This window comes from Myxine glutinosa, chromosome 6 (assembly GCF_964187855.1).
Source record: "Myxine glutinosa chromosome 6, kmMyxGlut1.1, whole genome shotgun sequence".
Taxonomy (NCBI): domain Eukaryota; kingdom Metazoa; phylum Chordata; class Myxini; order Myxiniformes; family Myxinidae; genus Myxine; species Myxine glutinosa.
In genome coordinates this window covers 171434338-171447241 of record NC_136266.1, presented here as the reverse complement: position 1 = coordinate 171447241, position 12904 = coordinate 171434338, and the positions used below count along the sequence as shown (strand labels likewise).

Here is a 12904-nt window from a genome sequence, read left to right as displayed (position 1 = left end):
GGGGGTAACAGCAGCAATTTTGAGGGATGGTGGGACGATGCCTGTAGACAGGGAGGAGTTTATTGTTGCAGTGATAAGTGGAGAGAGAGCAGGAAGGGAGGCCTTGACAAAGCTGGAGGGGATGGGGTCAAGAGTGCAGGTGGCAGTTTTCATTCCTATGAGGAGTTCAGAGAGGTGAGTAGGGGAGACTGGGGAGAACTGAGACAGGGGTTGGCAGGATAAGGGGGGGCAGGCGGTTTGAGGGGGAGCAGGTGCGGTGGTGGTTAAGCTGCTGTAGATGTTGTCAATTTTGCTTTGGAAGAATGAAAGGAAGGAGATGCATTTGTCTCCTGTGAATGACTGGGTGGTGGTGTCCAGGGGGCTGAGGAGTTTGTTTATTGTAGAGAAGAGTGCTTTTGGGTTTCCAGAGCCAGAGTGGATAATTTGAGAGTAGTAGGCGGAGCGGGCGCGGGAGAGGGCATCTTTGTAGTCTTGTAGGTGGTCCTTGTAGGCTTGGGAGTGAATTGTGAGACCTGTTTTATTGCAGAGTCTTTCAAGTTGGCGAGCACGAGTTTTCATCAGGCGGAGTTCAGGGGTAAGCCAGGGAGCAGAATGGGTGAAAGAAACTGTTTTGGTTTTCACGGGCGCAAGCTGGTCAAGGCAGGAGGAGAGAGTGTGGTTGTAGTAGTCAGTGAGGTCAGAAGGGGTGTGGAGGTCAACGAAGGGAGAAGTAGACATTTTTTCAGAGAGGGTGGATGAGAATGAGGTAGGTGAAAGAGCGTTTAGCTTACGGAAATTGATAGTGCGATAATGCCTTGGTGCTGGGGTGGGGATGTTGATGGTCATAGTGATGGCTAAGTGGTCAGAGAGGGTGAGGTCAGAGCCAGAGAGATGGTGCAAAATTAATCCAGTGGAGCAGACAAGGTCCAGAATGTGCCCACGGTTATGGGTAGGAAAGTTGACATGTTGAGTGAGGTTAAAGCAGGTGAGTAAATCAGTGAAGTCAGTGGTTATTGTGGAGTCAGTGGAGTCCATGTGGATATTGAAATCACCGAGGAGGAGGATTGAGGGGGAGAGGGAACAGAGCTGGGTCAGAAAGTATCCCAAATGTATCCCAATCAGAGCTGAGGATCTGGTTAGATGACATGGTGATGTGATTACGTCTGATGTCATTACGGCGGTGCGGCGGCTGACTCCGCACACCGCCATTTTGATTTATATGCCATTCAGGCAAAACATATCGTCAAACCTGTCATATATCACAATCGCCATGCTCTACCTTAACGTTTTTCATTCAGTGTGAAACACAAACAAACCAATTGTTCAAATGACCATCAAATATGGTTTCTTAATACAGTAGTGTATCGTTTCAGGCGTATCGTTTTCGTAATAATAATAACATAGTAAATATAACGATAACACTTTAATCCCAAAGTCATGAATACAAAGTTAGTTGATTGAAGCAGTGTATGGTTCATGAATCAGTGATGAGCGGTGTTCCGCACCAATATTAATAACCGCAGTATTAATGGAGAATAAAAGTAAGGAATTCGCCTCGGTTTTTTAATGGCAATATCATTTTCGAAATAATGATAACGTAACATTATTCCCTTCCTCGTGACTGCAAACATACTGGAAGTTAAAATATATTGTCGCGCGACTCCGGTTAACACCAGAAGGTCGCGGATGGACCAAAACGGATTTAATGGAGGCGATAACCAAACACGGATTCAACTATGGTCACGCGGGAGGAAGAAGGAAAATGGAAGGCTGCGCAAGCGCTTACCTTCAACGAACCCACGGCAGCTTCAATCCTGCAGGGAAATTAATTCAACCGGGCACCCAAGATTTTGAATGGGAAGGGAAAATAATACAAGGGTTTATTACAAATAAAGACAGGGACAGGAAAATACGCGCCGGTAATAAAATGTCCTAAATCGGGACGTCCCCACACACAGATATCAGAAACGAGACAGGAATATGAATTAAAGGAAAAGCACATGTTGTGCAAAATGTAATGGGGATTGGCCTTATCTGTCCCTCGTCTTGTCTTGGTATCGTCCACCACGCGGCTCCAAGCTCCGCTCGTGCTCGCGCGCCACCAGGCCTTGCTCCGAATTCCAAAGCACCCACGAGGTCCCACAGCAGGAAAAGCACCGCGCGTCCAACGCAGGCTAGCGGCTCCAAGCGAGGTCGATCTTCACACACGATCGGCCTGCCACATCCCAGTCAGCTCTCCCGAAGCAAACGTGCAAGAAGCAAGCAAACCCCACTCGGGCTATGACTCAACTCAACTCGGGCTGCGCAAGACGAAGAAGAGGTAAAATTGCGTTCGGCGCTCCCTTAAATAACCTTTTCGGTGACGTCAGCCTTGGCGCGTTACCAACCAGCGACTTCCACCGAACCTTCCAGCTTTGCGCCTCTCGCACTCATTGGCTGGAGGTTCGCGCCCAGCGCGCCGACCAATCACAGGACCGTAGCGTGGCGATAGCACGTAGCGTGTAGCGTGGTGATAGCTCGTAGGTGCAGCTGGCCGCAGTCCGTGCGGCGGCGCCCCGAGCCACCCCCCCCCCCCGGCCCCACCCTTCCCCCTCCCCCCCCCCCCCCCCCACCTTGCCTGTCCGTCTTCCAAAGTCATGTCAGGGAAGGGAACCATTTAATGTTGCACGAAGGAGATCCTAACTAAGTGTCTAAGTGGTGTGCATTGCCATAAGGGACAAAGGTTTAGCTACCAGGTGTGACACACAGGGGCACTACTCTTTAATCCCTACTCTATTTATCACTCGAACATCCTGGTATGTTCACAAGTATACTCTTACCGGACAAAACGCCTACACATGAAAATTACAGGGCAGATTCCTTACAGACGAAGCACGTTACCTACACAGATCTATCTGGCTCTAGATATTGCTTTACCCCCAGACATAACAATATCATCTTCTACATATTGTTACAGATACGACTTTGATGTTAAAGTGGGCCGAGCGGAATGGCCGTCGTGTCCGCACAAATTACCACAAATTACCCGCCTATACTCGACGTTGACGAGCCGCGCTATGCTGGCTCAATAGGAAAGAGAAGACACCCGGCTGGATTACAATCACACAATACGACACCAGGGGTTCAGTTCTCAAGTATATTCGTACGGAAAAAGGTTAGATTACAACTACAAGAGGGACAGCATAGGAAGACAGGCACTTAGACACACTCTTATATTAACCCTAGACAGACCACAGATAAACGGGACAACGCTGACTCACACGGGATTTGATGGCAAGGAAAGCGGCAGTCGATGGCTCAGGTGCACCTGGCTCAGGGACAGAATCACGTACGGTGGTGTCCAGCAGATGCGGGGAGGTCGCTCAGCGCTCGTGGGTCGCGACTTTGGTGGAGATGCCGGGGAGGTCGCTCAGCGCTCGGGAGGGTGGCGTCTTGTCCTTCCAAGCTCGGGGCGCATCTGACGTCACGTCCGGCGCGGGGCCGCGTATATCCGGCGGGGAGTGACACGCCCTCGGCTCGTTAGCGCCGCCCCAGATGGCATCGGCCCATGGCTTCTCATTGGGTGCGGGGGTTACCGGCTCCGCCCTTGACGAGGGGCCGACAGGGAGCCCCTTCGTGGTAACCCCGTGGAGCGCGTGGTCAACGGTGGCTAACCGAGCCGGAAGGAGGACGCCCACTCCCCATGCCGTCACCGCGCCGCCCCCCTCTTTTGTTGTTGTTGTTGTAGTTGGCGCTTCTTCATGGGGAAGAGATGCGGAGAGGTATGGGGAGGTCCTAAACTTCCTAACAGGTGCCATATAATCACATTCTGGTGCAACGAAGAGTCATAATTAATGGAAACAAGTCCTTAACTGACATAGATTAAGAATAACTAGCAAGATGTCCTATAATTGTCTACGTGTGGTGCGGGGGACCTGGGCACGACATTTAATGGGGGGATGAAGGGGAAGATCGGCTCTAATGGGTGTTGTTTACAGACAATGGGACTAGGGAATGGGGTAAGGGAGAGTTGGGGAGTATCGGAGAAAATAGGGGAATATTTACAAGCGGATATGGAGGCCAAATTCCATATTCGCAACAATATTAAAGTAGCGGAAGTTTTGTGTCCGTTACGTCATTACGTCTATGATGTCATTACGACAGCTGACTTCACCGACCGATATTTTAATTTACGGGTACACCCGCTCACTGCGGGAGTGGCAGGAAGGATCATTCCTCTTTGGTGTATATAGTTTATAGTCTATCTATGGTCGGGTTTCAAGAACATTGGGTGTGTGTTCATGTATCAAGGTTCTTGTGGAGAGATTGCCAAGTGGTTTAAGCATTCGAGCAAGCACTCCATTCAAAACCCTTAACAGCAGGCTTGGCAAGCGCTTGCTAGCTGTTTGGTAAATGAGCACATCTCCAAACTTAGTGGGGTATAATCGAGATTACAGTAGATCTTCGCTCAGTTCTGTAAGTAAAACTTACCTCACGGATGTCGGGATTCCTCCAAATTTCTTTGTTTAATGTTATAAGCAGCATTAGCGACTATTTGAAAAGCGATTCATGTGTGTTTGTGGTTTATAATACTTTACAAGCTCAGCTACGCTGCTGTTAGACTTTTGGTCTTGTTTGGTTATTATTGACAGGTATTAGTGACATTATCGACAGGTCATTATTGACATCATCGACAGGTCATTATTGATAAGTAAAGTTTTTTTTGACAGGCCAAATGAAACAAATGGAGGACATTTGCACAGCAGGGGAAGATAGCACAGACAGATGATATTTTCATTTGACACAGGGATTGTGACCACAGTCTGACTCACAGAATCCTCGTGAATACTGAATTATGGTGAAGAACTGGTTTGGCAAGACAATAAAAATTAGAACAGCACTCGATAGAGCACACAACTGCACCAGGCTGAACAGTTTACGTTTTGTACACCACTGATAGAATGGATCTGGATCTCAACCAAAATCGAATCAGCTTGTTCTTGTCACTTACCAAACTCGTCCACATAGTTTTGTCACAGGACTTCCGCCAACGTTTTGAAATATCATGTTATCTATCGCTTTTCACCCCATCTCTCAATGGTGAAGAATCACTTAAAAATTAAATAATTATTGTAGCCGAATCCATATTCAGATCTTCACCAAAATTGAATCGATTTATTCTTGTCATGCACACAACCTGTCCACAAAGTTATGTCTGAATCCTTCCATAACCTTTTGAGATATCGTGCTATACATCAGTTCAGCCCTATCAATGAATGATGAATAATCACTTTTAAAATGCTATGATTTGGAACCGTATTCAGATCTTCACCAAAATCTAATCATTTTGTCTATCCGTCCACAATTTTTTTGAGATATCCTATTCACAATTAGACAAACAAGCAAACAGGCAAATAGACAGACAAATACAAATGGACAGACAAACAGATAGACAAACAGACAGACAGGGGTGAAATAAGATGAGATTTGTATTGAATGAGATTTGTGCACGAGCAAGAAAACAACAAATCAGAAAAGGCATCCTTAATCCATTTGGCAAGAAACTTCCAAAAACAGGTGCAAGTGCAGGATACTACACAAGAAAATGAAACAGAAACAAATACAGCTCCAATGATCGCAAAGAGGAAAAAGGAAAACTACAAAAAGAAATATCAGCAGATACAGTGCATTCAGAAAGTATTCAGACCTTTCAGAAAGGCTTTCTTGAAAGTATTCAGAAAGGCTTTCATGTGTCTTTCACTGAGGAGAGGCTTCCATCTTGCCACTCTGCCATAAAGCCCAGATCGGTGGAGTGTTGCAGTGATGGTTGTCCTTCTGGAAGTCTCTCCCATCTCCACACAGCATCTCTGGAGCTCAGCCAGAGTGACCATTGCGTTCTTGGTCACCTCTCTTACCAAGGCCCTTCTCCCCCGATTGCTCAGTTTGGCCGGGCGGCCAGCTCTAGGAAGAGTCCTGGTTGTTCCAAACTTCTTCCATTTAAGAATTATGGAGACCACTGTGCTCTTGGGAACCTTCAATGCAGCAGAGAATTTTTTTGTAGGCTTCCCCAGATCTGTGCCTCGACACAATCCTGTCTCTGAGCTCTGCAGGCAGATCCTTCGACCTCATGGCTTGGTTTTTGCTCTGATATGCATTGTCAGCTGTGAGACCTTATATAGACAGGTGTGTGCCTTTCCAAATCATGTCCAATCAATTGAATTTACCACAGGTGGACTCCAATCAAGGTGTAGAAACATCTCAAAGATGATCAAGAGAAATGGGAGGCACCTGAGCTAAATTTCAAGTGTCATAGCAAAGGGTATGAATACTTATGTCAATGTGATATGTCAGTTTTTTATTTTTAATAAATTTGCAAAACTTTGTAAAATCCTGTTTTCTCTTTGTCATTATGTGGTATTGAGTGGAGATTGATGAGGGGAAAAATGAATTTAAACGATTTCAGCATAAGGCTGCAACATAACAAAATGTGAAAAAAGTGAAGGGGTCTGAATACTTTCTGAATGCACTGTATACTCTGACAAATGGGAGAATGACAAAAGACCAGTATGATTAAAAAAAGACCTTGACAGAACAGGGATTGATTGATAAGGAAGTCACATAGGAATGGCAAAGAAGAGGTCAAATTAATTGGCATGGAGAGCGAGTTATCATAAATGGCCGAGGCCAAGGACCCTACACTAATGCATTTCAGAAAATCAAGGGGTTGAGCCAATCAGACAAATGTAGGTTGTGTGGGGTAGAAACAGAAAGTACCAGTCACCTCCTTTCGGGATGTAAAAAAAACTCATGTCAGAAAAGTTGTACACAGTAAAACATGACTGTGTCTGTCGAGTAATCTGTAAACATTTCAACGTTCTGGTTCCAGAACAATCATGGAAACGCAAACCAAATCCGATTCTTTAAAATGAACATATATTGCTCATGCATGACAAGATGATCCCATCAAGTGTGGGCATTGCAAACAAAGCATTGAGACTGGACATAGTGCTCAAACACAAAAAGGAAAAAACAGCATTGTTGATTGAGGTTTCAGTTCCCAATGAATTTGGACTAAACACTTGAGACACCAGGAAAAATGACCAAACACCAGGAGATGAAAAATGAGGTCAAGAGGTCTTGGAAATTGAAGAAAGCTAAAATTATACCAGTGATAGTCGGAGCAACAGATATGATCAAGAAAACCCTTACTGAGTACTTACAAAGCATTCTGGGGAATATCACATCAAACGAGCTACAAGTGGAGGCTGTCAGAGGTTCAGTGAGGATTCTAAAAACAGCCCTTGGAACGAAGCTATGATAGAGGTTTTACAATCTGGTTCATGAATAATGATCCTTTACTGAAAAAGGACGTGGAGATTTGGAGTTCTGAGAGAACTTCCCCCCACCTCCTAAAAAAACCCGCAAATGAAGAGATATAACAACCAACATCTGAAAACAACATCCATCGATCTTTGAGGGCGGAAGAAATGACGTGAACGCATAAAACTACACCTGCATGACCAACATGCACAATTCCTCCAAGTGTGGCTGAGAAAGAAATTGGAATAATAACAACAGTGATGATAACAACAGAATATAACAATTTTGCCATACAGACACGACGAACACCAAGTTTGCCTCCCATAGAAAAATGTAATATTCAAGGGGGAATTCTAGCAAACATATACAAATCATTCAATTCCACAAATGCTCATGTGAGTTTTAATCGATCTACCCACTACATTCTTACGAGGGGAATTAACTTTCAGGTTAGTATGAACCAATATAGAATCCGACAGGCCGATGCAGTGGCAGCACACTCGCTTAGTCTGGTTTAGTGTCTTAGTCAGGCTTAGCTTAGCTTAGTCAGGTGTCTGGTTTACGTCTGATTTTCGAGCAGACTCCAAGATTGTCACATTGGTGCTTCCCAGGCAGGGCATCGAGTGTGCGAAATGATTCGATTTTGGAGAACATCCTGATTCAGATCCAGCTAGTATAATTTTTAAAGTGATTTTTCACCATTGGGAGATAGTGCCGTCCCTCAGATTGATAAGCTGGTGGCTCAGATTGACGATAAGCTGGTGGCTCAGATTGACGATAAGCTGGTGGCCCATATCTCTGAATGTGTTGGTGGACGGTAACTATCCCACAGTAGCTTTGGCAGCACCGACACTCTGTTAGCATAGTACGGACAATTAAGGAGAAGGATACAAGTGGCTCAACCTCAGAATCCAAACAAACAAAACTGAACTTGATAAGTTCCTCGCAAAATCTTATGGTCTGAAAGGAAATTCAAGCAGCCGGGGATAAAAAATAAATCGTCGTTTTAATTAAAATTGTGAAGGCCAAACTACTATATATTTTCTTACAAGTTACTCAGTAGTATTAGAAAATGAATTAAAAGCAGACTCCACGGCAAACATAGCATTCATTGTACGTCACATAGTGTATAGCACTTACGTTTTCCACTCTGCCAACATGCTGTCCAAAGTTCTGCCTCCAGAGTAAGTTACATGCATCGCTGTCTCCAAAAGAATGTCGCACCGACGAAAAGAAACCAAATTGTTGTGACTCCGTAAGCTATTTTTTTAAAACAACCTGAGATTGCATAAATCAGGTTCAGCCACACATGCGGAAACACAATCCCATCACAATTTTGACTGAAGACAATTTTGAAGCGGCACCACCACGTTGCGATCCCGGTCGAATAGGAGCATGTGATGGAAGAAAAATAAATAAAAGAAAAAGAGGGTGCAAACACCCACCAGACTCAAAAACGAAACCAAACTGAGTTCCATAAATTCACCCGTCTCAGATACAAGTGGCAAGCTCCACCTCACCATTGCTCAGCAGCAGCCAATCACGTGTGCTTGACATAAAATGAGAATACCAGTTACACGACAATAATGATGGCACCAAAATTCACGCAACAACATCGATGCTGCTCGCTTACAGTTGTTAATGAGCGGGCAAAGCGCTAAGCACATCATCCTATTGCGTCATGATCTCTGCAACCTTACTATGATGTTGCAACGTGACAAGCAAATTGAAAAACGTCGCACTCTTGCGATTAGGTTGCAATCATTTCACAGGTTGAATCCAGTGGATAAGCTGCTGGACGAGATTATGCATGGAAACATTTGAATGACAATGAGCTGTGTTAAGAACCTGCACATGGGCCTCTACCTGTAAAGACAAAGGCTACAATCATTTGAGGAGTAATCAAACACAAAACCTGCCGAGTCGTATGCTTAGATTTGCTTTATTACCTCCGCCACCAAAGGTGGATGGAGGTTATGTTTTCAGCCCTGTCTGTCTGTCCGTTTGTCTGTGAACAAAATATCTCAAAAAGTTGTGGACGGATTCGGACGAAAGTTGGCAGAGATGTAGCGTATGTGACAAGGACGAAATGATTAGATTTTGGAGAAGATGCGGATTCGGATCCGGCTACTAGAATTTGTTAAGTGATTTTTCACCATTGGGAGATGGGGCCAAAAACTATGCAAAACAGGATATCTCAAAAAGTTGTGGACGGATTTGGACGAGACTTGGTGAGCCGGCTCGGTGTGATTTTGGTGAAAATCTGAATATGGATTCGGATATGAGAATTATTTAATTTTTTTGAAGTGATTCTTCCACATTGAGAGATTGGGTGAAAAGCGATATATAACATGATGTTTTAAAAAGGTATGGATGAGTTATGACTAAACTTGGTGGAGGACTTGGTTAGGTGATAAGAACAAGCCGATCAGATTTTGATTCAGGTCTGAATCCAGATCCGGCCTATCAATGGGATACAAACCGTAAACTATTCAGCCTGGCGGAAGTGTGCGTTCCACCGAGTGCCGTTCTAGTTGGTTTTGTGTCAAGTGTGAAAATTTGAACCCCTTGGGTATAATAAGGGTTTTATAACAGACTAAAGGCAATGTTATTAATCATTGTCATTTGAAGCTTCTAAAAACCGCACCAGTTTGAGAAGTAAAAAAACAATGATCATATTACCACACGACGGTGAGTAAAACTCCAACTTCTTACACTAATGATCCCCAGAGAAGAATTAATACAAACGAGCGTACAATATATACACTGCTGAGAAAGTGGATAATACACTGTGTTAATATTAATACTGTACCATGCTTGGTCATGTAGTGCTTGTCTAAACTTTGTCAGCAACTTTGTATATTGACAGGAAAACATAGGATTGGCCAACAAATTGTTATTTAATTTAGAAAAGGTAAAAAGTCTGTTACCATGCAGACATGAGAGAGACATCAGGAGCAGTAGTACAAGATATTAAATAAAGAATAAGGTGAGCAGGAAGAGGTCGAAACAACTAGATGGTATTATGAAGCACACAAACATTCGATTGCTGTAAAGTTAGAGTTTAGAAAGCCTTATCATAACAATATTGATGTAAGGAAGTGAATAAGTCTGCCCTGCCAATCAAACATGAAAAGCGAATGGAAATACCAGAGATGACAAGAATACGATGGATCAATGCATCTCCAAAGGTCGAAAGAAGAATGTACCTGCTTTGCTTGGCAAGTGCTATGCCTGTGGCATCAACGCCGCCTTCATCACTGTATTTAAGACATACTTCACTCATGGAACCACACCCTCTCCTCTCTTATGAGCCCAGGGCAATGGGACGTGATGACCCATTTCCTTGCCAAAGTTGCCGGGACCATGGTCATCCGACGGTGCCCGACTGGATACCGCAAGTATTTTCCTGTCTTGAGGATTCCGCGAGCTGTCGTCTCCACCGTGGAATGAATGTGGGCCCAGATAAGACATTCATTAATTAGAACGGCACTCGGTAGAGAGGAGCATACCACCACCAGGCTGAACAGTTCACGTTTTGTATCCCAATGATCGGCTAGATCTGGATTCAGACCTATACCAAAATCCAATCGGCTTGTTCTTGTTGCCCAACAAACTCATCCACCAAGTTTCATCCAAATCCATCAACAACCTTTTGAGATATCCTGTGATATATATACATATATATACATACATATATATATACATATATATATATATATATATATATATATATATATATATATATAAATATATATATATATATAAATATATATATATATATATATATATATTAGGGTGCATCAAACGCCCTTAGGTTCTTGGATTTTAATGTCTATTCTCTCAAATGTTACACTTGTTGGTAGAAGTATGTATGCAAAAAATAAATGAAATCAGAGGTGGTCCTGGGTGGCCACCGGCCACTTTTATATATTTAGGGCCATTTTCGGGGCCGCACTATGTAAAAATGTTTGATTTTGTTATTTTACACCCAAACCTAGTCATGTTTGGTATCAAATTGAAGGTCTTGATGAGAGGAATACAAATATAACAATTTTATGCAAAAAACGATGGTTTGATAATTAGTTTGTATTTTTACATGAATGAAATCGGAGGTCTAATCGTGGGTCCCATACTAGTAGTCTAATAATATCCTTTATTTTCTTTCAGATGGCAGATAAGAAGACCAGATTAGCAAGTGCCATTTTTGGTCTTGGCAATGCTTTTACAGAAGCAGATGGTACATTGACAGGAGTCCGCCTCCCAACTTGCCGGCAGGTTCTTCGATGCGTGATGTGGTACATCCAGAAAGAAATATGTGAAGGCAAACAAACTCAGCCACTGAAATGGAAATCTGCCAGCATCGTCCTTATCCAGCTGAAAAAATTCTACACTAAAGCAAATATTCCTATGCTTTCAGACCATCAATGCTGCAAACTAATACTTGACCTTCTTAATGACAATAACAAATTGCGTCAAATACCTGTTTCTCGCCGAGAATCTCCAAGCACTTTGGCTAAGTTGCAAACCATGAATGAACGTCTTGATAAGACCTTTGGTGTATGGACAAAAGATGCAATGACAAACATTAAGAATGAGGAAGATAGAGTATTTTTAGAGTCAATGAAATCTGACAGAGTAGCCTCATTTGGTGGTGTTGACAAGAAGAAAGTTGATAAAGATCATAGAAAAGAAAAACGCCTCTTAGCGGAAGCTTCAAGACGAGAACGTCATGAATCATCCAGTGTACAAGAGATGACAATTAGTTCTGTATGCTCTGATGATAGTGACTCTGCAGATAGCTTGGAAGAAACTGAAGAAGAGGCGATTCCAGAGTTTCAAAGGAAGCGTAGTCACCACAGATCAACATATGCAGGTACATCTGCCTTTATTCCTCATGATATTCTGAAAAGACATTCAGTTGTGTCTGTTGCTACTCGACTAAACATAACTCCTGTTCAACAGGTTGCGCTCACCAAAGCTGTAATTCAAGAGGCAGGAGGTGATCCACGTCGTGTGGCCAAGTCGTACTCAACTGCTGATAAGGCTCGACGATCAATAACAAGTGCTATCGCCAAAGATATTCAAGAAAATTGGATCGCCCCAACAGCTGCAACACTTCACTGGGATGGCAAGCAGATACCAACGCTCACAAACAAGAATGTCAAGGAAGAAAGATTGCCAGTGTTGGTTGGGAATGCCACTGATGTAAAGCTACTGGGGGTGGCTAGATATCCTCCTGGAAGTGATAGGTCATCAGGTGACATCATTGCCGAGCACACTTACACGTATCTACATTCATGGAAGTGCAAACAATCAGTTGTCAACTTATGTTTTGACACAACAGCATCAAACACTGGACACGTTACAGCTGCCTGTGTTACCATTCAATCAAAACTGGACCGTGCTCTTCTGTGGTGTGCATGTCGCCATCATGTTGGAGAGGTAATCCTGGATCATGTGTTTGACGTTCTCAAAATTGAGGCATCAAAGTCTCCAGAAGTATCTTTGTTCCAAAAATTCCAGAAGAATTGGGAACGCATATCGCATGCAAAGAATGAAAGTTTAACCAAAATTGACATTTCCATGTACAATGACTATGCACAACAGCTGCTTTTATCCTGCA

The 12904-nt window shown here is 43.5% G+C and overlaps 2 protein-coding genes across 4 annotated transcripts in view; one reads left to right on the top strand and one right to left on the bottom strand.

Moving 5' to 3' along the window:
* The window catches only part of NADK (NAD kinase), a 120452-nt gene that overhangs the window by 59884 nt on the left and 47664 nt on the right, over window positions 1–12904 (bottom strand). Inside the window, exon 1 of one of the 3 annotated variants that reach the window (XM_068100177.2) lies at window positions 8419–8806. The exons of the other annotated variants lie outside the window; for them this stretch is intronic. Coding sequence (XP_067956278.1) covers window positions 8419–8477 — 59 coding nt within the window. The 5' untranslated portion in view covers window positions 8478–8806. Of the gene's footprint in view, window positions 1–8418; window positions 8807–12904 lie in introns of those variants that run through there. 3 annotated transcript variants of the gene reach the window in all.
* LOC144892698 (uncharacterized) overlaps window positions 11447–12904 on the top strand; it is a 2751-nt gene continuing 1293 nt past the window's right edge. The window contains exons 1-2 of the mRNA XM_078780881.1: window positions 11447–12154; window positions 12244–12904. The exon at window positions 12244–12904 is cut by the window's right edge and continues 1293 nt beyond it. Of these exons, the coding sequence (XP_078637007.1) occupies window positions 12059–12154; window positions 12244–12904 (757 nt within the window). The 5' untranslated portion in view covers window positions 11447–12058. The remainder of the gene's footprint in view (window positions 12155–12243) is intronic.